The sequence below is a fragment of the Ctenopharyngodon idella genome, chromosome 13 (genome assembly GCF_019924925.1).
Source record: "Ctenopharyngodon idella isolate HZGC_01 chromosome 13, HZGC01, whole genome shotgun sequence".
Classification (NCBI taxonomy): domain Eukaryota; kingdom Metazoa; phylum Chordata; class Actinopteri; order Cypriniformes; family Xenocyprididae; genus Ctenopharyngodon; species Ctenopharyngodon idella.
The window spans coordinates 14,033,082-14,060,381 of NC_067232.1; the positions used below are offsets into that span (position 1 = coordinate 14,033,082).

At 37.5% G+C, this 27,300-nt stretch overlaps 1 protein-coding gene across 8 annotated transcripts in view; it reads left to right on the forward strand.

The window, feature by feature from the left end:
* Nucleotides 1–26,936, forward strand: part of sobpa (sine oculis binding protein homolog (Drosophila) a) — a 51,062-nt gene extending 24,126 nt beyond the window's left edge. For 4 of the 8 annotated variants that reach the window (XM_051916101.1, XM_051916104.1, XM_051916106.1 and 1 more), the window contains 3 exons: nucleotides 9,290–9,373; nucleotides 15,631–17,697; nucleotides 20,568–26,936. In XM_051916101.1, the coding sequence (XP_051772061.1) occupies nucleotides 9,290–9,373; nucleotides 15,631–17,685 (2,139 nt within the window). In that variant the 3' untranslated portion in view covers nucleotides 17,686–17,697; nucleotides 20,568–26,936. The remainder of the gene's footprint in view (nucleotides 1–9,289; nucleotides 9,374–15,630; nucleotides 17,698–20,567) is intronic. The other 4 variants (XM_051916107.1, XM_051916109.1, XM_051916102.1 and 1 more) reach the window with 3 other exon arrangements.
* Nucleotides 26,937–27,300: the final 364 nt, after the last annotated feature.

Below are 27,300 nucleotides of genomic sequence, written 5' to 3' on the forward strand. Positions count from 1 at the left end.
TATAAAGCAACGAGAATATTTTTGTGCGCCAAAAAAACAAAATAATGACCTTTCAACAATATAGTGATGAATCGAATCGAATCAGTGACTCTGAGTGCCAAAGTCACGTGATTTCAGCAGTTTAGCCGTTTGATAGGAGATCCAAACCACTGATTCGATTCGTAAAGCTCCGAAGCAGTGTTTTGAATTCGGCCCATCACTGTATTGTTGAAAAGTCGTTATTTTGTTTTTTTGGCGCACAGAAAGTATTCTCGTCGCTTTATAACATTAAGGTAGAACTACTGAACTTGCATGAACAGTTTTAAATATGTTTTTAGTACCTTCATGGAGCTTGAGAGAGGAAATGTCATTGCTTTGAATGCAGGCCTCGCTGAGCCATCGAATTTAATCAAAAATATCTTAATTTGTGTTCCGAAGATGAATGAAGGCCTTGAGGGTGATGACATGAGGGTGAGTAATAAATGACATTATTTTCATTTTTGGGTGAACTAACCCTATAAGGTACAAATATGCACTTTTAAAGTACTAATCAGTACCTTTAAGGTACTAATATGCACCATTTAGGGGTAAGTAAGGTACAAAGATGTACCTTTTCACTTTTGTACCTTAGGGTACTGCCCCTGTGACAAGCGCTGTACCTTTTTTGCTGACAGTGAATGCGAGAGTGGATGTCTGTTTATCACAGCTGACGCTCAACAAAATAATGCTTCACGAATAATAAACCGCAGATGATGAACGAACGGCAAGAAAGCACAAAATTTGAAGGTACAGTACACAAGAGTAAATACAAACAAGAGTTTGTGGTTAGTCGCAAACAGCACAGCAGCTCCAGACAATCAATGACACTCAAACCCAGTGTTACTCACATGTGAAGCTGGATCAAAGCAGCCTCCGCGTCTGTTTTCAGGTTTTCCTTCTTAGCTCTCTCCAGCGCTGGAAAGCTTTTCTCATATTAACGCGGGTCCTAAAGTGCTTGCCCAGTCATAAACCTCCATTCCAGTGATATTCTTTTGAGCTCTTTTGTGTCTCATCTCTCTTTCTGCAGTCTTTCTTCAAATCTCCCTCTTGCTCGTTCTCTCTCCTCGACCGTTATACGCCCCCTAATGGTGATTGGCTACACACGTTTGTTGTTGGTTTTGGTCTGACTAACTTCCAAACAGTGTTTCTGAAATATGGCTTACCCCACCTTTAAGAGATTCACCCTTTTATACATTTGCATAGTCATTTTGTGCAGCATTAGTTTGGTCATTGGAGGAAGTCATTGGAGGAATGTGGCCTGGACATGTTTTTGTGAGATTCACCTGAATATTGATCCAAACCTGTGAAGCTCACAGCGGAGCAAAACGGGTTGATGTGTCTTCTTTGATCTGCTGTCTAATTTTCATTGTTTTGTGTTTTGATCATAAAAATTTTATTCGATTTCTTAGAGTCCAGTTATTAAATGTTATTATTTCCGTAATTTATTTACTCGCATATAACGAAGAGAACAGTGTGTGCTGAATGACATCATCTGATATGGGGATACGACCAGTGTACTCTGTGATTATTGTAGTGTAAACTGTGAGGTCGTTTTGGCACGTCTGTAGACGTTTGGATGCCGTATCTGGTTCTCAGAGGAAACACGTCTGTGGAATGCCAAACGAACGTCTGGCAGGGGCATGTTCATTTCATCCCACCAATCATAGAGCTGTTTACTTCACTCCTTTGACGATTCTCCTGGCGTTCTGCCACCACCGCGACTCCACCTTTATTTCTATAATTCATTAGATGGGGGAACTTTATTACGCTCTAAGATTATATGAACATTTTCTCTTTCTATTTTGTCATTTCCACCACAAGGTCAGCTGCAAATATAAGCAGTGTTGAGTATGTGTGTGTGAAATAAGACACTGGGAGGGGCTGTGGGGCGGTGGGTCTGATGTTACTGCAGTAAATACCTGCAGCTGCTACATCTGCAAAACTCAAAACGGAAAAAGAGTAAGCATATTACACATGCATACGTATCTTTATTCTCTCTCATCCCACCGGCCCACCTTGGGTAGTGAAACATGCTCACACCAGCTGCTTCAGGTGATTATAATTCCTCCCCATTAAAGGTGCGTGTGTGTTTGTTTTGTGTGTGAATAAGGAGTGACCTCCTCAGAGGAAATGTGGTAAACCTCTGTCAGACACGCACACAAAAACAGTATTGTTACTGTATTGTGTTTATTGTGTCAGGCGGTGGGCTCGTTTTACAGTGCCCAAATCTTCAGATTTGTGTGCGTGTGTGTGCGTAGGTGCTGAGCTAATGAATTTTGACAAGATATTTTTAGCCTCATGAAACCTTAGAGTAACAGAATATTTTGAATACAGAGAAGTGTGTCCATATATGGTAATTTGTTCTGGACTGAGGTGAATAGGACTGAAACAAGGCTGAATAAGTAAAGAGAACTTAGGTCACTCTAACTCGGTTACAGAGAGGGTTTATTGTAGATCTTCAGTGGCAATTGGCATTGAAAACACAATAGTAAGAATATATCAAAGACAATGTTGGAAAGTGTCAATGGTAACCATCACTATAAAGAAGTAGAAATAAGTTCTGTAGTATTATGTTCTTCAGACATGTACACTAATACAGGACCTTATAATACAGGACCTTGGAGTACCATGTAAAATACCATTTTATGAAACAGATAGTTCAGACTTTACAAATTTACTTATTAAAATAACATTTTAATATACATTTGTGTCCTTAGTATTTAAAATTAAATATTAAATATTAAAGCCTTTTTGTAGTAGTTGTAAAAGCAATAACTTATTTGAGGCCATGCTTTATATATTGTAAAAAATTATATGTTTTAAGTGTTTTTGAAAGACGTCTCTCATGCTCACCAAGGCTGCATTTATTTGACCAAATAAACACTAATGTTATTAAATATTATTACAATTTATTAATTATTTTAATATATTTTAAAATGTAATTTATTCATTTGATGCAATTGAATAGAATTAATGAATTTGGTGGAATTTGAAAAGATGAATTTTCAGCATCATTACTCCAGACTTCAGTGTCACATGATCCTTCAGAAATCATTCTAATATTCTGATTTGGTGCTTAAAGGGTTAGTTCACCCAAAAATGAAATTTCTGTCATTTATTACTCACCCTCATGTTGTTCCACACCCGTAAGACCTTAATTCATCTTCAGAACACAAATTAAGATATTTTTGATGAAATCTGAGAGGTTTCTGATTCTGTTGTAGACACATTGCAGCGCTTCCAGGTTCTACGTCAGAAAGCCGGCTCAGTTTTGGCCGACGCTGTACACATGAGCAGCACGACGCATGAGTGTGATGCTGACGCAGGAGCCGGCCAATAATGAGTCGCCGTTCTGACATAGAACCTGGAAGCGCTGCAATGTGTCTACAACGTAAACTGCGACATGACAGTGAAGAGAAAAAAATTGTTGAATAAAGTTGTTATTTTTGTTTTATTTTTGTGCACAAAAAGCATTCTCGCTGTTTCACAACATTAAGGTTGAACCACTGTAGTCACGTTGACTATTTTAACAATGTCTTTACTACTTTTCTGGACCTTGAATGTCGTAATTACGTTACTTTCTCTTGGGGATCAGAAACCTGTCGGATTTCATCAAAAATATCTTAATTTGTGTTCCGAAGATGAACGAAGGACTTACAGGTGTGGAACGACATGAAGGTGAGTAATTAATGACAGAAATTTCATTTTTGGGTGAACTAACCCTTTAAGGAGCATTTCTTATTAAAGTTTTTATTAAAGCACGCGTGCAAACAAGTAAGTACAATTGTCTACACTTTGCGCAGTAACAAAATTCACATGGCTTGCTGATGAAAACTGCTGTTGATTCTTCTCAGTGAGATTGTCATACTCTTCACAACTTCTAAACATTATTTCATCGCGTGAGCCAGCACATGCAAAATGATCATTCAGTTATCAAAATCTGTCAGACATATGTATATGCCATAAATATTTATGGCATGGAAAGTTTTCAGTTTACATTTTGCATGTGCTAGCTCACACGATGAAATAATGTTTAGAAGTTGTGAAGAGTATGACAATCTCACTGAGAAGAATCAACAGCAGTTTTCATCAGCAAGCCATGTGAATGTAACGCATTGCTAAATGTACTTTATATAAATGTGCATAGGCTTTTCCTGTGTACTTTTGACTTTTCCTAGTAAACTTTCTTGAAATCTGTATCTAAATAACTCATAGTGATACACAATAACATTCAGCTAGACAAAACTGACAGTCAGTGACATCATAACAAATTTTTCAAATTTTTAGTATTTCCAGGGTCGACATGGTGAAAAAACTTCTAAACATTTTTCTAAACAGTACAGCTCACACGATGGCATAAAAATGTTTTAGTTTGGTGGCATTGGTCAGTTTACTGAAACAATAACTACTGAAGGTTTAGAAGCAATTGAATTAAATGTTTCGGGTGAGTTACTACATTTTGCAGACATGCAATAGTTGTGATCTACCATAGAACAGTTGCACTAACAGTTTAGAGAATGTTAAGACTGTTTAAGGAAAAAACTCCATACAGGATTCTTTGATGAATAGAAAGTAAAAAAAAATTTCTGATAGATACAATTCTGATTATTATAAGTAATAAATTCAACTATTTACTAAACATTGGAGTCTTTTATCATAATGCTGTTGGCAGTTGACACCATTTTATAAAAACAAGCTGCATTACAGTGACTTTACCATTTAGGTATCCTTTACCCATAGTACAATCACTGTAATGCATGGCCTTGAGTTGCTTTTTTCTTAAGTAAATGATAATGGTAATAATTAAGTATCATGGTATAAATCAAAATACATTGTGTTATCATTAGTGTAGAAATGACCTCAAAACTGTCAAATGAATTAATAAAAATGTTAGTGTTAAAGAGAGAAAGTGTCATTAAAGAAAACATGTACAAATGAACTCGAACATCTGCGCAAAACAACCCTTTTTAAACAGTCTAGCAGATGGACACACAGACAGACAGTCAGACCAGTTTGTGCTTCATGCCATTAAACAGAATTAAATGCAGCTCTGCCAATAAGAGCAAGAGAAAAGATGTAGACTGAATGGCCATATGCTCTCTCTCTCTCTCTCTCTCTCTCTCTCTCTCTCTCTCTGTGTGTGTGTGTGTGTGTGTCAGCATACTGAGTGATGTTAAGCTTAGATGAAGAGAGAACAAAACATTAGAAATATGAAAGGTAGATGGTAAAACCTGAAGAGGGATAGTAGATAGTAGTGGAAAATCATCTACATTGTGGGGATAGTCAGTGTCGAAAACATACATAATGTCTTAATAAAAGTATAAAAATGCAAAACGTTTGAGTGAGGGTTAGGTCTTTCATTTATGGGACAGAAAATATCATTAGGTCAGTATAGAAACAATTCATTGTGTTTGTGTTCTGAATTTTTACCAGTTAATTTCTTCTAAATCGACAGCATCCCTTTCTTGAGTTTGTCATTGTGTTCTTCGTCTGATCCATTCATGCTTCATTCTGCCTGTGCTTTTATCCCGCGGTGTGTGCCTGTGTGTGTGTTGGAGAAATTGTAACTCTTTTAAATGTTAAATTTGATTACAGTGTTAAAATCTGACGGAGCGTAAATTATCAGCCGGTAAACGGTGATGTTGATTTATATTCACACATCTCATTACTACACTCATAACAAATGCGAAGATGCATCTATAACCATTAACTTAGTTACTGCAGGACTTACAAATGTTCGGCTATTTTGAACATTGGAATACAATTTCTCTCTCTCTCTGAAACAAACTCTTTAACAATGTGTCTGTGTGCGTGTGTTGGAAGCTGTTGGGCCTCTGCTTCCTGAGGTCTTGTTGCCATGGCGTTGTGACTCATGGTGCAGGGTGATTATTTCATAGCTGCTAGCCAAGAGAACAAACATACACTCTCTGAAATCACTCTCACATTCATCCATAGACTTACACATATTAGTGGACGTATTAGTGGACGCACCCTGGGCAACATGTCAGAGCAGTGGAGAAATGCTTAGAGTTAAGGAGTTAATGTCAACTGCCAAATGCATTGCTTTACCAATATGACAAAGTAAAACTAGATAGATAGACAGACAGACAGATAGACACAGACACACAAACAGACCAACCAATAGAGTGAATGTGGTTTCACCAAATAGAACATGTTCCTGGATCAACATCCGTGTCGATCCTAGAACAACATTCCAATCAACCAATCAGATTTGAGGGACAGTTTTACAGTTAATGTCAAGTTTAGGCTTACAACAAGGGTTAGGTGCTTCTACACCATACTTATTCACCTATCATTTCTCTCTGATTTTAGGGATAAGTTATGGGTAGGGATAAGGTTAGGACTATGATTTTTGACAAAAGATGTTGATCCAGGAACACGTCTTACACATTTAAAGAAAAAAATAAAAAATAAAAATGAATTGTTGGAATTACTTAAAAAAGTGAGCCTGGTCTCATTAGAAAAACGTACCTGTGGGAACGCTTTTGCAAGTCGCAAAACACGTACCAATACGTACATATCACTGCAGTTTCAATGTGAAATGTCCACTGACTGGCGCTAAAAGCATGTTCATTTTTTGCCGGAACAGATAAACGTGTATATGGTACGTTTTATGACGTTGGTTTTTATATGAATCACCGCAGTTCTGATTTGAAATTTTGTCCGGTGAGTGGCGCTTAAAAGTGTAGTGCTCCATTATTTTTTAAAATAACGTGCCATTAACACTACACCTAAACCTACCCGATAGTGTTAACAAAAGCAAATGTGACATAAAAAGCATCCGTGCCATTTTAGCTTGTTTTGATCTCTCATCTTTGATCTCTTTAATCGTGACTCATTTGTGCCTGGATTCGTACCCAAGGCTTCCTCATCTTAAGTCCAACTCTGTATCAGCTGAGCTACCGAGCAAGCTTGTTTTGTCAGAAAAGCGAAACATATGGAGCTGGTTAACCAAGGCAAAGTCCAAAATATTTTGTTTACAAATCGTGCACTTTGGTAAAAAGCGTTTTGAAGTCATAACATAATATTGTGCAAGGAGACATAAAAACTTTATTAATCCATAATCTGACCCTGTAATCGTAACTGTGTATGAAAACGATTAAAAGCGCTTGCTGTTTTACTGCCTCTAGTGTTCATTTCTGTTGGAAACTGTAGTGATATGTACGTATTGGTACGTATTTTTGCGACTCGCAAAAACGTTCCCACAGGTACGTCTTTCCATGAGACCAGGTTTAAAAAAGCAGTGTCAAGTGGTTCCACACAACTAAATTGAGTTTGTACAAACAACAATTTAGTTGTATGAACAAAAGAAATTTAAGTAATACTGACAAAATTTCTTTGAGTAAATACAAATCATTTGAATTTGTCACTGTTACATAATATTTATATGTGCAGTTTACACATTTATTGACTTAATTTACCTATTATATTAACTATTTGCTCTACAAAATGCACTCAAAAAATAACTCGTTGAACAAACACAATTTAATTGAGAGCGGGAATACCATCCTATAAAAGTGTATATGAGTGCCCTCAGCATAAACACAGGCGCCACTCTTCTGCATAATGTTAACCACAAAATTCAAAAACATTACAGAAACTCCTCTAAATGTCCAACATAACTGAACATTTAACACTAACATAAACTAACAACATTTTTCCCTTTACTGTAAAACACATACAATTACACTTTAATCCCTAAATTTACTCTCCTAATTCAGTCTCTTGCAAAGCATTCTGGGAACTACTGATCCACTGCCCTGTTAGTTATGTCAACATTAATTTGTGCGTTTCACTAAACAATGTTAAGTTGACTGAACAAACAGTCTTATTAAGTAAAGCTGACAATACTCATTTTTAGTAGAAACAACTATTAAATTAAGTTCAGGTAGTTACATGAGTTTTTTAAGTAATGTGAACAAGGATGCATTGAGTGAAACTAACAACAGTAAAAGTTTTTTTTGTTTTTTTCACTCAAACATTTTTTTTTGAGTGATACTTGCCAAAACCACGGTGACCCGACAGACAGACAGATAGATTGGTTGATTGATATGTACAGTATAAAAGTCAAGTCCTCATAAAACCCAAAAACCCAACGTGTGTTAATTGGCGTTCCAGAATGTGCCTCATATGTGTTCCCGTCCATGTCCTTGGAGAAGTACATTGTACCTGGCAATGTGCACAACTCTCTCACACACACACCTGGGCTGGGTTGTGTGATGCCCAGATGGTGGCTGGCAGAGATGTGGTTGAAATGCTAAAGCCCAGGTGGCATAACACACACAAACTGCTACAATTTGGGGCATGTTTTACAATATGGAGGCACAGAGCTGTTTTCATATACTATCCATCTCTGCAGCAGTTTTTGGTTACTTAATAAGCCATCAGGTACATTGAGTTTCATGTCTGCATGTGGCTTTATCTGTGGGATTGTGTGTGTGAAAGAGGCTTCACGGTGTAAATGAATGCTGTGTGTGGTTATTTCTCGGAGCACCATCATGCCTCGAGTCATTAAGACTGCGGATATGCCATTTGTGTGTGTGTGTGTGAGAGCGAGAGTATGCAGCCTCATTAGTGCTATATGTAAATGAGTTGGCTCAAGTCCAGAGGGGTCACAGACACTACTACACAAAATAAAGACTGAAGATGGCACAAGCGTGTGTATGCGCAGACTGATGTTCTCGTGTGTGAGGTGTTTGTCAGTAGTGGCATTGAGGATACTCAGACAGCTCAGAGAGAATAAATCATTGAGAATATGAAGGATACACAGTAAACCACAATGTTTTCTTTTAAGATCAGTTCTCAGCGTTATTTTATGACAGTAAATTTTATTTTATTCAGTAGTGTTGTGTTGTAGCACTGCTTTCCCCCCAATTTTCTAGAATATTTCTGAATTCATTTTTTTTTCTGCTTTTGCTATATTTCAAGGTTTTCAAGTATCTTATATAATTGAAAAGAATTTTTGTTTCAATCTACCATACTATTATACAGTATAACCTTGGATTACAGACAGATTTTGAACACACACAGGCACACACACACACACACACACACACACACACACACACACACAGAATGTCTCTTTTCTCTCTATATATATATGTCTCTTCAGGTCAGCACATGTTGTTTTTATTCTCTCACTCCATTCCCTCATTCACATCATTCTTTCTTTCTTTTCTACATCTGTTATGTATGTGTTTATTTTCCGTTTTGGCCATGCATAAAAAGGGACATTATGTTTTTCCTTTAGGCCAGAGAGGAGGAGGGCGTTCCGCACCACAGCTTGTCCAAAGACACGCCCAGACTTGTCCTCAAGACAAACAGCGATGTGCTTGTAAGATATAAACCATTTAACACCCCAAAATTAGAGATGTAGAAACAGCATATGCATATTGATTAAATGATTTAGATTTTAGAAGAATGGTGTAATTGTGACCATGTCAGAAAGTCTTAAGTCTTAATTCTGAAATATGGTGTGAACAAAACTTTTGAGCTGTTTTTCTAAAAATAATTTGTGGTTAATATGTTTTGGAAGCACTTTTGTTTTGTATTGTGACATTATTTTTATTAGGTATGCAGCAATATTAAAATTCTAACCGATACTGATAAACCAATAATTATTTTTATGTTATGGCTGATAAACGATTAATGGTCGATATTAAAATTACATTATATAATAAATGTAAAAAAAAAAAAAAAAAACCACTAAAAACTAAAATCTGTCATTTTAAATGCTACAGATGAATTTAGGAATTACAAATAATTATATATATATATATATATATATATATATATATATATATATATATATATAAACTCAAGTTAAGGTTAACTCTATAATAAGGTTTCATTAACATTAAATTAACATTAGTTAATGCACTGTGAACTAAAATGAACAAACAATAAACAGCTGGATTTTTATTAACATTAACAAAGATTAATAAATTCTGTAACAAATGTATTGCTTATGGTTAGTTCATGTTAGTTAATACATGAACAAATGTTAACAAATGAGATCTTGTTGTAAAGTGTTACAATTAACTTTAATATCAATACCTATAATAATTGGTACACTGTAAACCTGAATAAGTTGGCAAAACTCAAAAAAAAAAAAAAAAAAAGGTAATCAGTTACATCAAATTTCTTAAGTTAAGAAAATCAAAGTTTAAGTAAGCAGAACTGGCAGATTTAAATTTTTTACTGGTACATTTTATTTTTGAGTTAATTCATTACATTATCATGTAATCTATATTATATATATATAATATGAAATATATGTATTTTATATAAGCAGACAGGAAATGGGAGAGAGATAAGGGGATGGGATCAGGAAAGATCCACAAGCCAGGACTCGAACTCAGGTTGCCCAAAACGCAATGCGGTGCTATATTTCGGCGTGGACATATCATATCGTGTGCATATCAGCGTGGACATCTTAAATGATATTTTTAGTAGTGAGAATTTAGCTAGCTATAACTAGCTAATTCAGCAAAATCTAATTGGTAACACAATGCTTTGATAACATTAGCATAACATAGCAATTGCTCAAAGAGTACAGCAATACAGAACATTTATGAAATACCTGTTCTCAGAGTAAGCTCATGCTCCACTTGTCACCCTACATAACAGAAACTCTTCTAAATTGGAATAGCAAAGCATTAAACACTACTAAATTCCCCATTTAACATTAATCTTGCACACAAAACATTATATAACACTAAATCTTAGCATTTATTCTCCCTTTCAAGTGTCATGGCAAAGCATGCTGGGAAATAGAAATCCCAGCCCAGTTTCAGGTAAATTTAAGTTTGTCTAAATTAAAAGAAACAAATTCATAAAATGCAAAACAATGAAACAATTCAGATTACTTAAAATGTGTCAGTTTTGTGAACTCAAAAGAAAAAGAAAGTTTGAAATACTCATAAAAGTTAATTCAACTGAACAAATTTGTTTAATTTGAGTTTGCCCTATTCAGACCAATTAATTATTTTGAGCGTTAAGGTTTATAGTGTATTATAGGTCTGATATCATTCATTAGTCGATATTGTACTGATAAATATCATACCCATATACCAAGTTTTATGCTAATTATCAGTATAATAAAAATAAATCTTTGTCAATTATATATATATATATTTATATTTATTTGCATTACAGTGATGAGAATAATGTCACAGTTATTGTGGTTGTTTTATTTTGGAGTGAAATATGACCCAGAAATTCCTTGCCATTATTTTATAGTGCAAAAACAGTATTGCAAAATTGTTTTATCTTCTGTTGATTAAGACTTAGCACTTGACACAAGACTGGTCAAATCACACATGCTCTGTTAACTCAAGACTAGGTCATGAGGTGTTCTGCTTATCTATTTTATTAGCTGTAAAAACAGTTTGTTATACATTTATGACATTCCATTTTTCATGTTTTTATTTAAACATTGTCAACTGCATTGAATGTTACTGTTTGCCACATGAATGGACAAGTGGGTTATGTGCATGTGTGAGTAGGTGTGTGTGTGTGTGTGTATAAAATCAGCATATGGCTGGTCGAGAACGGACACATTCTGCGGACAGAGGGTGTGTGTGATGTGAAAAGAAAAGCATTAGCACAGAAACATCCTTTCTAACATTGAGTTGGCAGCCGTACGTTAGCAGGTAATTACAGTAAAAGAGCGTACAGCTACTCGCAGCATGGTCACGGACATCGGCTTAACGGCTACAGCAGAAGTAAATGACAGTAATTACCTCTCAACCATGTTAGAGAGAGAGCAAAGCAAAATAAGGGTGAGTGAAAGATTAAGAGAAAGTGAGAGACAGTGGATTGAGAGAAAGAGAGAGAGAGAAAAGAAGTCCATTAGGGTAATGTGCAGTAAAATTTCTCTTAGAGAGCCGTGACTCGTTAAGTGGTCTCCATCTGTCTCGCTTTTTAAACTCAGGAAATATGAAAATCATTTATAATTGAGAATATCCAGGCTCGCCTCGAGCTGGTTTGTGCTTGTTAACTGGCATGGTTAGAGCTTCCATATTTAAAACTTAAAACTTCATTAGAAAATCACATAGATTCATGAATGAGTGGCGTCTGTCAGCCATCATCCTGCGGGAGCCAGCTTCTTTCATATAGAGCCAATTCAAGTAAGATTGAATTACTGATTCAAAATGAAATGTACATTTGTATGTAGATTGTCTAATGAATCATACTGTTTTGATCTCCTCAGTTGCTGTACGTCATGTCAAAATTTATTTGTTCTAAATGGATTCTTACACTAAAAATTTCAATCAAAATTAATCCGTATTTTACAGTAAAAATACCTATAAATCCCTAAAAACCATACATAAATGTTGTCACGAAGCAAAAGTAATATAATAAGACTTTTCAAAGAATGTATCTTGAAGTTACCCAATTTATTTTAAGCAAAAACCTCATTGTAATATGGGTCAATGACATGACGGGTCATTTTTTTTGTCCAGAGGCCTTAATAATAATAAAAAACAAAGATATGACATCCAAAGTATGTAAGGTAGTACAACTACATCTCTTTTATTGAATCCAAAAGGTTTTAATTATATTTTGCTACATGTAAAGGTATTCTAAAGATTTTGAAGTGTCAAAAGGTAATTCGGTTTTAAACCGTCCAAAATGTAATAAATGTATATATTTTTTATTCTGGCATGATTTTATAACATCATATATCAACATAGTGCAAAATGGTATTAAAATTATGTGTAGAAGTCGTCGCTTTGTTATGAGAAAAAATGTCCGGAAAAAAGAATTTCATTGATGTCATTCAGAGTAACCAATATAAAGGGACCATTTTGGATCAAGTTATGTGGTCAATATCATGTGACAGGATGTGACATCATTCAGACACCTGCAAAGGACCACATGGTCATGAAGCACAGAAACTTACTCTCTTTTAACTATTTGAAAAATTCATGTTTTCACTTGCTCATACGAAAAATCAGGTCATTTGGTACAACCGCTATAAAACATGGAAAATGTTGTAATATTTTAAAAACTTGTACTAAATATAAAATGTTTGACTGTCCCTTTGCTAGTTAGCTAGCAAGCTAACTAGCTAGCTGGTTAAATATCAGCCTGTTAGCATTGTTTGAAAATACTGTCATTCGGTATAACCAAAAGTGTCATTCGGTAAAACTGAAATTTTGGTTAAGCTGAATGACTTTTTTAGTAAAAAAAAAAATCTTGTAAAAAATGATGAAAGCAGTGTAAATTGATTATAAAAACCACATAATCTCATCGTTAACATTTAATAAAACTTCAAAATTAATTATATCTCCATTATGTGTTTTTACAATGACCCATATAACAGAGCTGTGCATACAGCAAGAAAAAAAAATATTCATTGGTTAAAAAAAAAAAAAAAATTCAGTATATATTCTTTAAAAACTATCATATATAAAGCAGTAAATTATTTTTATTTTTTTACTGGAAACTGATTATGAAAATAATTTAGGGGAAGGAAGTAGACTGTGTGAATATGTGAGCATGTCTACTCCAAGCCAGTGATTCCACATGATCCGGTTTTCGCTTCCTTCCTAACTTCCTTCTCTCTCTCTCTCTCCCTCTCTCTCTCTCTCTCTCTCTCTCTCTCTCTCTCTCTCTCTCTTTAACTGCGTGATGAATGTCCATCATTGACAATAGTGGCATATGATAAATGCCTTCATTATCTTCAGTGGAACTCTGGCTTTGGCAGTCAATTTACTAGTCTTAAGAGAAATCTCTGTCTCTGCAGATTTCTCAGGCAGGCCTGAGGCAAATCATATTCAGATTCAAAAAAGCATTGTTGGTTTTAAAATCAAAGGTTTAAGGTTGCCAATGCATTAGTAAACAGTAAACACTTTTGGACACAACATATATCAAAATAAGCAGGCATAGGAGTTTGTAGCTATCAGATTTCCATTGTGTTCAGTGTGTGTGTAGTTATGGCATGAGATTAAGAAGTGTAATTTTGTTTCTACCTGATTTTGGGGCAGATTCACCACTGCAGCACTTTAGCATGCAATATTTTAGTGCAAATCATGCCTCTTTTAATAATTAGATAATTAGAATTAAATAATTTAATAATTAGGCTTGTTATAGATAGCTATAATAATAATTATAGATACAACAATCTAGCACTCAGAACCAACTCGCAAGATGGAGAATTTCAAGTATTTGGGTGTGTTTGTACCATTACTTAATTTGCATAACCCTTCTTGTTCGAACCGCCCGCTCCAAGCGGGACTTGAACCCGGGTCTGCTGGCATGGGAGTCAAGCACTTTAACAAGGAGGCCAAAGACCGCAGTCTCTAGCGTCAGTCGCTAAAACAACTCAAAAAGTGCATGCAAATAAACTACGTAATTCATTCTCTGTAAAATTCCCTCTTCTGTCTGCAGTTAGTTGTGTTGCCAGGCCTGTCTGTGTCTACTTGTCTGTCTTTTTGACAAGCCAATGTTTGAAAATCTCTTTCTATGTACTCTACCCGCCAGGCCTGAGGCAAATTTTTCTCTATCTGCGCTCAACTACTTCGACTGACCTCCTCTCTGGAGATTGACAGCCTTATCAACACTTTTGTTGAGTGGTTAGACAGACAAAACTATCCTGGCAGAAAGAGTGTCAGAGAAAAAAACAGAGACAGAACAAGTGTTTAATCATTTAGTAGTGTTTCTGTCTTATAGGATATTCATGGATATGTTCATCTTTCTATGTTTTGGCCTGTCTATCCCCCCTGTTAAATTACTCTATTCTTTGTCTTACCAGAACACATCATATCCTTTAATTACCCAAAGTTCCCTCTCGCTTTCTGTTCTGCCGCGCTTATACGTGCACAAGCAAACCAGGTTTGAGCCCCTCGTTCCTGTCTATCTCAGTCTGTTGTCACTGTCTTTCTCAGTTAGTGTCACCTGCTGTCCCACAGATACACACTCACACACACACTCAGAATCCACATGCATAATTGCCCCTTGAAGGGAAAACCTTTTAGTCGTGGCTGTCAGTTTGACCCTGCAGCTTGCCTTGGGCAGCTGACTCCTGACATCTTGTAATGAGTGTGTCTGTGTCTGTGAGGAGGTGTGTGTTAAAAATACAGAGAGACAATGTGTTAGAAAGAGTCAGAGAACGTTAATCAGGGAAAAATAGAAGAAATAATTAAAAATATTACACTCACCTTTAGCATTTTTATATTTATTATTATATTTTATTCTTACATTTATCATTTAAATATTTAATTTTGATTTATTATATTATTCATATATTTTTATCATCTGAGGGCTTTGTTTGATTTTAATATTTCATGACATAAACCACATTTCTCTTTACACTTGGATTGTTATATTTAATGCTAATTCTTTTATCCCATAAACCCTATAATCTTACATAGATCTGACACTTTACAAAACACACACACACACACACTTCCCATACTGTGTGTTAGCTGGCTCTCTAAGTCATAAAGAAGGACAGCCATACTCTTTTAATGATGTCTTAGTCCACAGAGAGTGTTTGAATTAGAATTTGTATACTTTAAAATAGACATTTGAAGAATTATGCTCTAGTTTATATTGTTCACTTTGTGGTTGTTCATGTTGCAGGTCTGCGATTGGTGCAAACACATCCGCCACACTAAGGAATACCTGGATTTTGGAGCGGGTGAGAGGAGGCTCCAATTCTGCAGTGCAAAGTGTCTGAACCAATATAAGATGGACATATTCTATAAAGAGACTCAGGCCGCACTGCCAGGGGGTCTGTGTAACCCCCCTCACCCCACGAGTGATACGAAATCAGAGAGTGGAACAGGTGTACAGCTCCTTACACCTGAGTCCTGGAGTGCACCTCTAAACGAGCTCCGCAGTCGTAAGATACCTTCACCAGGGGGTGCCACCACTGTAGCCGGACCTTCTGGATCTACATCGGGGTCACCATCTGAAGCCGGAACTGTGTGTTCCTCCTCGTCCTCCTCGTCCTCGTCATCATCATCTACGAAAATCCCCACACCACGGCCACACGAAAGCCCTGCGTTACCGCCACCTCCTCCACCACCTATAGCAGGTTTACATCCAGCTCTGGGTGTGCCGCCTGGTAGCCCGCCGATGGTCATGACACCCCGTGGCCCGGTCCCTCTCCCTTTCTTTATGGAGCACCAGATGATGCAGCAGATTCGTCCTCCGTTCCTACGTCCCCCAGGCCCCAACAGCCCTCATTCCAATCCCATGATTCCTGGCATTGGGCCGCCACTACCTCCTCGGACTTTGGGCCCTCCATCAAGCCCCATGCACCGCCCACTCCTTTCCCCCCACATACACCCGTCCTCCACCCCAACCCTTCCTGGGAACCCTCCAGGTATGATGCCCCCTCACCCCGGCAGTCACATGCCAGCCTTGCCTTTCCCCCCAGTTAACATGATGCCAGCTGGACACATCCCAATTCCGCCCCTTATGAATATTGGCATGCCTTCCCTGGCCCCCCTAGTGCCACCACCAACATTATTAGTGCCCTATCCAGTGATTGTGCCATTACCAGTCCCCATACCCATTCCGGTGCCCATACCGTTCAGTCCGCAGGCATCAGGTGACCGACCGGGAAATGACGGAATGCTTCCGAATGCTGCGAGCGAGCGGAGCGATTCGAAAGCACCGCCGTCATTTTCTCCCGGCTCCTCCAGAGGGGAAGAGAGGGACTTTAACCAAGACCCTCCCACCTCAGATACACTCTCGCCAAGATTTTCCAAACAGATGGACCAGGGCAGGACAAACATGGCAGATCTGTTGGTTAAAACAGAAAACTCTGGTAACAAAAGCTCTGGACACTCCCATAAAGACACACCAGCAGATGGAGTCATTGATCTAACAACCAGTCGCCGTTCCCGGCAACAGCTAGTGATCCAGCGGGCTGTATCCTGTGTGCAGGTAAAAGCAGAGCCCGGTTTAAGCCCACCACCTGCACTTTTAAGTGAAACTGAGGTGGATGGGTCAGCTGGTACAAGCATAGGTACGATAGAAGATAACAACAGAGACAGAAATGCTGAAAGCCCACTGGCTAGTGTGGCTCTGCCTTGCGCTGACCCATCCTACTGCAGCGGCACGCCGCCACTTTCTCAGCCAATCACGTGCAGCGCCTCCACTGTTTCTAGCAACACCACCACAGCTAAAACTGAGCCTGGCTCTGCTACTCCCTGCAATGTGATCGTTAACGGGAGCTGTAATGTGCCTCTAGCAGAGAGTTCGATCAGAACGCCTCCGTTAGAGCAGCGCCCTCTGATGGACCCCTGCCGCAGGACTGCTGCTGTGTGCGACGAGCCTGCGGGGGCAGATCTAGAAGGAGAGGACCTAAAAGAGAACAGCTGCTTGGCCACAGAAAGAGACTTGGCAGGTAAGAGAAGCTCAAATGACCAGTCTGCCATTACCGCTGGAACAGGGGAGGACAAACCTCAGAGCCCTGAAGACGCCCCATCTGGTGAGGACCATGCTTACGCCCTGCCCCTAATGCCCAAACCTGGCTGTGTCATTCAGCCCGTGCCCAAACCTGCTGACAAAACTGCTGCCATCTTGCCCTGTGGCATGACAGCCCCATTAACGGGAACCGTTCCAATGGAAATGGAGCCTCCGCTGAAGAGAAGGTGTCTGCGTATCCGCAATCAGAACAAGTGAAGTAGAGGACAGGTGAGAATCAGATTTTGTCAACTTTATGATTTATGTCTTCTTTTACACTATGATTACTTTAAGCATTACAAAGATTTCTGTGCTTGGTTACAAATTAGTTTTAAAGAAATAGCTTATGCAAAAATAAAAAAATCTTTTCATTTATACATCACCCATGTTGCACCAAAACTGTATGACTTTCTTCTGTGAAAGACAAAAGCATGAATTTAAATAATGTAGTTTATCGCTTATTCCATGCAACTAAACATAGAATGCAAATAGATGCAAACAGGAGAGTCTATGGCTGCATCCGAAATCGCATACTTCCCTACTATATACAGTAGTAGGCGAAAAACAGTATGTCACAAAAGAAGTAAGTCCGAATTCACAGTACTCATAAAAGAGTAGGCAAAAAGTACCCAGATGACCTACTTCTTCCGGCGAGATTCCGAAGTGTGCATACGATGGAAACTTTACCATCCCATGAGGCCACGGGAGAAGATTTGTGAATGGTAGTGATGCAACGCAACTGATGCTGGTGGTCACAAGATAAGGGTATACTATATATATTCATACTATATAGAACATACTTTTTTAGCGGTCACAAAGTAATTACTTATTCAAAATAGTACATACTCAAGAGAGTATGCGATTTCGGACGCAGCCCATATATAATCATACACTACCCCTCAAAATTTTGAGGTCAGTAAAGATTTTTTTTCATGTTTTTTGTATGCTTACCAGTATTGCAAAATATTATTACAATTTAAAATAACCGTTTTCTGTTTTAATATATTCTAAAATGTAATTTATCCATGTGACTGCAAAGCTGAATTTTCAGCAGCCATCACTCCAGTATACAGTGTCAAAGATATTGAAAACAGTGCTGCTATTTTTTGATGGATAGAAGTTCCAAACTAAGAGCATTTATTTTAAAGGCACAGTATGTTTTTTCGCCGCTAGGGGTCGCTAAACTCTTCAAAACAATAACAAAGGCGTAGATTGATGATGCAGTGAATGAGCATGGAATCATCGAACTTGTCGTCATTACGATGGATCTAATAATGTTTATGGCGAAATAATGTTTATGGATGAGTAAATGCATTCATGTTTTTAACATGACTGTGGTATAAAGCAGGGTGTGGCCGAGAATCACGGGTGCGATTGCTAATGAGAGACAGATATATCAGTGCCACACGCGAGTCCCAGGGGATATAAAGGAATGAAGACGTTTCATTCTACCGAACTACTCGCAAAGCTAAAATACTACTAATACAGGTCAGTTTATTTGACAAATTAAAATTGTGAGGTAATGCAGTGCTGTTTCGCTTGGTCTTACGTTACACTATCATACTAAACTGCATTTGAGTAAGTTATAACGTTATTCTATATATTAGTTTATTGGCTGTATGAGACTAACAGTAAGCTAGATCAATATTAGAATATCATACTGATGATATTCTAGCATTTCATCGTGTTGAGCTATATAACATTGATTAGTCTTATGTAGCCTACACCTTTAATAACGTGCAAGAGCGGCGTCGAGCTCTGTCAAGTCAAAGTTGTCGTGAAGCTCTCACCATCTCGGAAACGCCACGCCGATATTGTTCCTCGTTTTGTTTCTCCCTTTGCCCCAAAGTTTGCTTGCCATGGTCTATAATGTTTAAAACAAAACAACAACAGCGTGCCGCTAGACGTTACGCAGCTGTCTGTGTCTGCCATGGTTACTATCAAAGTCCCTTTAAGACAAGTCTTTTCACTCGGCGGCCATCTTTGAAACGCCTCTCGGGCATCATGCAGCTCCTATCTCTTTGAATGGGGAAACATCAAATTCTCCAAAGCTGTTTGCCAAGCTTTCGATTAAATTTCATATTTGAAATCACCAATGAAATCTGACAACAACTGTCTCATTTTTTTTTTTTTTCAAACGCTCAAATCATGACAAAAAAACAGTATTTAGGCTGGATCAAGCTAATGCGCATGCGCAGACCTAAATGCGCGTCTCTTGTGCCTCATTTCGGAGGCGCGCGTCTGACTGTTTCTATAGAAACCGGTGCTTCTAACGGCCGCTGCAGTGACTTTACAGGTCGGCGATTGGCTCTTATTTTGAAGGCGGGACTTATTCCGCCATATTGAGCGTTACACTTTCTCCCATTCAAAACAATACGAGTGACATGTCTTGTGTTATTCTATAGTCTTTGTTACTATGCAGTACAAGGAAACCAGGGATAACGCAGATATTACGTCATTGACAGGCGACAAGTGACAAGGGGACGGGCACTATTTAAAATTGTGAATTTCTCTGAATTTACAAATTCTTGGAAACATTTAGGATAATGTAAGTACACAGCTGAATGAAATATATAACACTGTGCAAGTGGTTTTTGGATATTTTAATATAATAAATTTACATATTGTGCCTTCAATAGTCTTTACTGTAACTTTTGTTAAATTTAATGCACCATTGCTGAATAAAAGTATTAATTTCCTTAAAAAAATCTTACTGAATTTAAACTTTTGAGTAGTATATTGTGCTGTATATAGTCTTATACAATAACAACGACATTATTATACAATACATGGGAAATATTCCACTCAAGTGGGTTGTTGACAGCTGTATCTGCAACATTGAGTCAGTGAGTTGAACCCAAGAAGTGGATCAGTCAGATTCATGATTAGGCATTTAGTCTGGTTTTTGAACTGGATAAACTGATTCTTTGTTCAATACTCTGTCCCTTTAATACTATGATAACTTACACACTTATCTCTGAGTTGTTCCTTTAGTCCCATGAACCATTCAAACTGATCCAAGACCAACAAGGCTGTATGCAATCATTTACCCATCGCTCCCTCTTCTTGTCTCTTCAATTTTCCCCACCTCTCTTTCATAGATATTAACATCTCACCAAAGGGATAAAGAGGACTGCACTACAGCAGAGACCATCAGCTGTCCACAGTCCAGCCAATCAAGATGTCAGCCTTGTTTTCTCAACCTTTCCAAACCCGCACATACACGTTCTGACTTAATATGCACACAGATCATCCGGATTGGGCAGAAGTCAGCTCCATCTCCACCCCTTTCGGCTAAACAAAGACTGACACAAAGCGTTAATCTGAAAAGTAGATCGGCTGTGATGTTTGACCTCACTTGCGATGTCTTCAGGCATAGTCTGTTCTCAGTCTACTTGTTGATGAAAGAGATATTTCCTATCCTCTTCACTCGACCCCTCCATCTATGTCTTGTTGTTGAGAGGACTTTCCCCCTACTGGTTGGAGGCGGTATCGCAGCGCAAGTCTATGGTGTACATATACAGATTTCCAAGAAGGCGGAGCTTAATCCAAACACAATAGGTCTAACAGGCTGCCAATCAAACATGCTCATGAATAACTGAAATTGGAACAGGGCCAGTCAAATCCTGCCATAGACGGATGGACCAGTTTTCTGCTTTGTTCATTCAAAGAAGCTCGGTTTAATCTGTCACATTTGTGGTCTGATGCTAGCGATTCAATAGCTTCAGTTAGAAAGACTAATACAGATGCAGAGCCGCTTTAAAAGATGGACAGAAATCTCTCTCCACTCAAATCTTTCTCTTGCTCTTCCCCTCACTTCCTCTGACTATGTGTATCAGTATCTGCAACACCAGCAAAACACTCTGTAGTCTTTCTTAACCTCTTTCCTTTCTCTCCTTTCTGAGGGAGAGGTGTTCCGGAACTGGACACCAAAAAAAGACAGGAAGAGAGAAATGTACACAACCTGGAGGGAGTACAAAAATCACAGTGGGAGCACAAAAACAGAAGGATGGAGTGAACTTTCATTTCATCCCTGGGAAGATGCTGGAAACTCATCCACCATTGGAGAAGAAAACTCGAAGATAAGTAGTCTGCACTACTGGAGAAAAGTGTTGGTGGATTGTTTGCTGGTTTATTGTGCAATGAAAATTCATTTACTCACCGATTTGACTTGAGGATTACAGGGTACAGACCTCACCAAGCATTTTGGCGAACTATTAAAGTGGCTGCTAGCTTTGCGGCCATTGGCTTGGAGACTGTCCCACCCAGTCTGTTCAATCACACACGCTCTTCATGGCTCAACCAAGAGTCTGTCTAACACTGCTAGTGGGTTGTGTACACACTGTCCTGATGTATCAGATGGCTGGATTGAAATCAGTGTCCACAGGGGCATTTGGGTTGGATTTCTCATTATTTATATCATTATCCATCTTATTGCGGTGCTCTTATTTAAGAAAAATCCCTCCTGGGTTTCCTATCAGAGTACAATCAAAACCAGTGGAGAGGTCAGTAAGTGTTTCGGCCAACAGTGTGAGCTGGTGTCAAGGGTGCATTCCTGAGGTTCATTCGTGTTTTTATGCTTTATTTTTTGCCAAATCCCAATCAGTGCTAAATTATGTTCATCACTTCCTTTCCAGCTACAGTTTCAGGAACAGTTGCAGTTAGTTCCAAGGTGCCTCAGAGTAGAGTTCACTTACACCAGATGCCAAGAACATTTTGAGTTGGCTAGGTGGACATAGAGCCAAAATGATTTCAGTTACATAGAGTACTGTAAGATCTGAATGCAGGGTTAAGCACCTGAGTGCACAGGTTATTTGTTTTGACAAAAGTGGAGGAGTGAACCTTAAAGCCAAGCGTGTGTGTGTGTGTGTGTGTGTGTGTGTGTGTGTGTGTGTGTGTGTGTGAGAAGGTTTATCAAATTTCTGGCCAAAACAGAGTTCAGTTTGACAAAACATTGAAGTTTGCCAATTTATTTTGGGAGAAGTTCTAAAATTCAAGTCAAAAATTTGTCCTGCAAGGTGATAGAAATCACAATGAGGATAAAAAAACATGATCCAGATCAGACATGCAGTCTCTGGTGATATGAAAATACTGATGAATACACTATGAATGGCAAAATTTTCAATTATACATTAAAAGAGGAATTAGACCTAACTATTTCCTTTTCCATTCAAACATTTTCTGAGAGCGGAATTTAAGATAAGACATTTGTTTTTTTGTTTGTTTTTTCTTGGCTTTGTTTACTGTTTATTTACTTTTTCTGTTTTGCTTTTGTTTACTTTTTGTTTTATTTCCTTTTTATCTTTGTTTAATTTGTTTTCTGTTTTTATTTAGTTTTTCTTTGTTCTTTTTCGTTTACTTTTTTGTTCTTTTTTTATTTTAACTGGCCAGCACTAACCCAAATATCCCCTCTCTTGCCTTTAACCTTTACCACTTCTCTCTCGCTCTTTTCCCCCTCTTTTTTTCTTCCTCTCTGCTCTTGGACGATGTACAAAGAGGAGTGCAATCCTACCCTATCCCTCTGTACTTTTTGCTGCAGGATTCAGTTTCACAGTGGTATATATTTTTTTTTTAAGAGTAGGCTCAGAGGTCTAATTGTGACTGGTTAGAGTAAGGACTTGATTTCTCTCTGGGGTTTGTATGTGGCGGAGTCTCATTCCAGTGTCAGATTTAAACACACACACATTCCTGTGTCAGATTTATTTTGTCAGTCCTGATACGGCTGGCTGACCCTCCGTCTGGATTGAGGTGTTACAGAGAACATATTGATAAAAGGGCAAAAAGCACAAACACACACACCCAAAGTACATGGTCAGTCACTGTGTTTGGTATGTTTATCTGAGTGCAAGGGAGAAACAGTGAATCTCAGTGTTGATCTGAGATTCTTGATACTGTGTGTGCGGTGTAACCAAATGTACATTACATGTCTGGATTGGTCGTGGGGAGCCAGCAACAGCATCATATGTCGCTCTCATTATTGACTCAAATTTCCTCACTTTTTCCCTCTCTCTCTCTCTCCTCCTCCTCTTTCATACTCAGCCCTTTTACTTCTCCCTTCTTATTTGTTTTCTTTTAGTTCTCTAAGTAATTATTTTCTAAGTTAGTATTTCAAACACTCCATAGTGAACTCTACCTATGGAAGCCTGTTTTCACAATTAAAAAAATTAATTGTGAGATAAAGTTTAAAATAAGAACATGTGAGAAAAGAAGTCTCGTAGTTACAATTATGGGAAGTAGTCGCAATTGCAAGGTTGAGGGGCCGTTTACACGACAGTATTTTCAACTAAAAAAAAATAGAAAACTTTTGGCCGTTCATTTACACAACAATGGCGTTTTGGGGGCCTGAAAACACAAACTTTTGTTTCAAAATGCAAGTTTTTGAAAACTATACCATTATCGTCTCCGTGTAAACTACAAAAACGTGAATTTGTGAAAACGGTGACGTCATGTGCATTACATGTTCAATCTACAGTTTTTCTTTACAAAGTGACATCGCCAACTACTGGCCTGGCATGAATAATACAACGTTTTTAGTCGTTTTCGCAGATCCATGTGAATGGGGGTCGTTTTGACAACGTTGTCGTCTGTACGCGAAAAACCCAAAAGAAAAACGTTTCCGTTTTAGTACATCGTTGTCATGTTTTTGTTAAATTGTTAAAGTATATCTTACAACAGAGTTTATATTTTATAATTGCAATGTGACTTTGTATCTCACAATGTGACTATGGGTACCATAGTCACATTGTGAGATACAAAGTCACATTGCAATTATAAAATATAAACTCTGTTGTAAGATATACTTTAACAATTTAACAAAAACAAAGTTGCAATGGCAAAATACAGTATTGCGCAGATTTAAAATTACAGAAAGTCGCAATTACCTTTTTATTTTTTTTATTCCGATATCCAGATGTCCTAAAGGCTGATCAAATTATTCACTCTGACCTATACAATTTTATTCCCATTTTCAAACTTCTATAATGATTTGCTCTTAAAAGAAGCTGTTACAGATGTTGATTGATAGGGTATATGAAGGACAATTTAAGGTCACATCTTAAAGAAATCACTCTTCGTATAGCTGCACACACCAACCAAACACCCATTACTGCTTATCTCTCAGACATGAAATATGATTTTTTTTTATCACTTCCCTGTGTGTGTGTGTATGTGTGCGTGTGTGACCTTGCTGTTGTAACCAGAGCAGCACAGACTGGGCTGGGACAGATATAGCCCTGAAACTCAACACTGTTGTAGTGTCTGCGGTCCCACGCAGACAAGACAATGACACCAGCAAAAACGTGTGTGTGTGGGGGACATAGCAGATGAAGCTGTCCTTGACAACAGCATGGGAGACACTGTGTGTGTATGTGTACAATGTATGGAAGAGATAGTCACCACACTTATGGTAAATACTGTAAAACTGTCAACTATTATAAATGGTCACAAACAGTAGTAAAAAAAAAATTGTATTTAACCATTTTGATTTGCTGTCCTGTGCTTTCTAAATGACATGATGGTGATCCTGAATTTACAGAGTGAGAAATATCCAGTGTCAATTACAGTCTGTCCAGATCTTCTTTAAAAAACTCAAGCTGGTCTGATAAAACAAGCCCAAAATAAGCAACATATCTCACCAAAATACACTACCGTTCAAAAGTTTGGGGTCGGTTTAAAATGTAATTTATTCCTGTAATTGCAAAGCTGGATTTTCAGCATCATTACTGCAGATGATCCTTCAGAAATCATTCTAATATGCTGATTTGGTGCTGATTATCAATGTTGAAAACAGTTGCTGCTTAATATTTTTTTGTTGAAACCATGCTACATTTTTCAGGATTCTTTGATGATTTGAAAGTTCAAAAGAACAGCATTTAATTGAAATTGAAATCTTTTGTAACATTATAAATGTCTTTACTGTCACTTTACTATTAAGTTAATAAAAAAAAAATCTTACCAACTTCAAACTTTTAAATGGTAGTGTAAGTCTAAAAATAAGCAGTTTTTATATTGAAAAAGGAAATAAATATGAGACTTTATTCTGGAAATGAACCCAAAACAATTGCCATATTTGTAAGTGACTTTATATACAGTATATACTGTATATATGAAAAAGGACATGGCAACATTGGTTCACTAGAGTGTGAGAGTGAAGTGTGTGCTCTGTCAACAAGCGCAAAGCAGGACAGATGAGACACCCAAGGAGTTAAAATGAACTGAAATAACAAACCGTAGAGCTTGAGTGCAATACTGTAATCCAAGAGCATTTCAAAGGATTTACTAGAGAGGCGCCTGTTTTAGTGGCCAAATTGTCTTTCAGCCCTGAGGCTGGATACAGAAAGAGCATTTGGCTTTTTCATTCACCAAAATTAGTAAGTTTGAAATGTTTGGAGGGCTTCTGTTTAATCAGACGGGGGGAACATAAGCACTGCTGTGGTGAAAGATCAGCCACATGCACAGTAACAAGATGGAGACGCAGAAACTCATACACCCCAACTCAAATACCAGCAAAACCAATCGATCAGTGCATCCCACATCGAGCAGTGTTAAACAACTCAAACAAAACAACAATCACAGCAATGTCAGCTCTATTGTAATGATGTAAAATCAAGAAAACTGGAAAAGCCGAGAGGCAGCTTAGATGCGACTTTTCATCTTATACAGTATGTGACAAAGGGGTCAGTAATATCACAACTCTCCTGTAGCCATTTTTAAAAAAAATGTTTTCCCATCATTCCTGTTGGCGGTATTAGGAGGATGGCTTTGTCAACAGCCAGAATTATGCAACAACAAATTCTTATTTCTGCACTCTGTGTGAGAGGCACTATGTCTGTGTAAAATAACAAGAGCAAACTGCAGTTTTTAAGGATCTAATGTTTAAACTTTTTTGAGGTGAACATTTGAGCTGCCTTAATTCTTTGTGCTCTGTAATTAACAACGCCTGCTTGTAAAAAAAAAAAAAAAAAAAACCCACTTTGTAAAAACACACACACACATGAATAATAAAATCAACTTTGTTATCTGGCTAGTATGGATGTATAGATGCTTTGTCTGTCCTGTATGAATCTGAGATTTTGCTAAATTTGCCCACCCGTCCCACCTCTATCACCCTGAAACCTTGTACATTTACGCTTGTTGTTGTTTCTCAATCTTTTTTGTGTACTTGCAGAACATTTTATAGTATTATTTATTACTGGCAAGCCTTTGCATTTGCAAATAATAAAAAGCAAGAGAGATGGTTCTTTGAACAGGGTAGCAAGAGGCAGCAAAGCTGCTCAATGAAAAGTATGTCTGATTTTGTTTTTGTTTTTTTTAAATTAAGGAAGGACATGGCAAGAGAAAAGAAAAAAGATAAACTTGTCTTTTGATTATGAAGTTGTTATAAAACTTGTTGCTTTAAAATGTATCATTTTTGTGTTGTAACAGTATTTGTTTAACCCAGTGAATTGCTTATTAAAAACAAATAAATAGAGGCACACTCCAATTCTCATTTCTTCAAGAATGCTCTTCATTTTTATTCTGATTGCTTAATTAATTCATTTGTAGTTGGGTCATTCTCAAACAATGTTGACTTTCTAACTTGAAAAACAGCTTGACTTATTGATGGCAACAATAACATCTCAAAACACCACAGAGCAGATTAAAATCAATACAATATACCATTAATTAGTTTTAATTCAATAACACAAACATGAACTGAAATATAACTAAGTTAAAAGTCAGAAAGTCAACATTTTTTGATTTAACACCAATGAAAGTGTAACAAAAATTAAAGAAATTTAACAAATGGAATAACGTAAAGGTAAATTAATAGGCCTAACTTTCTCAATGTTCACA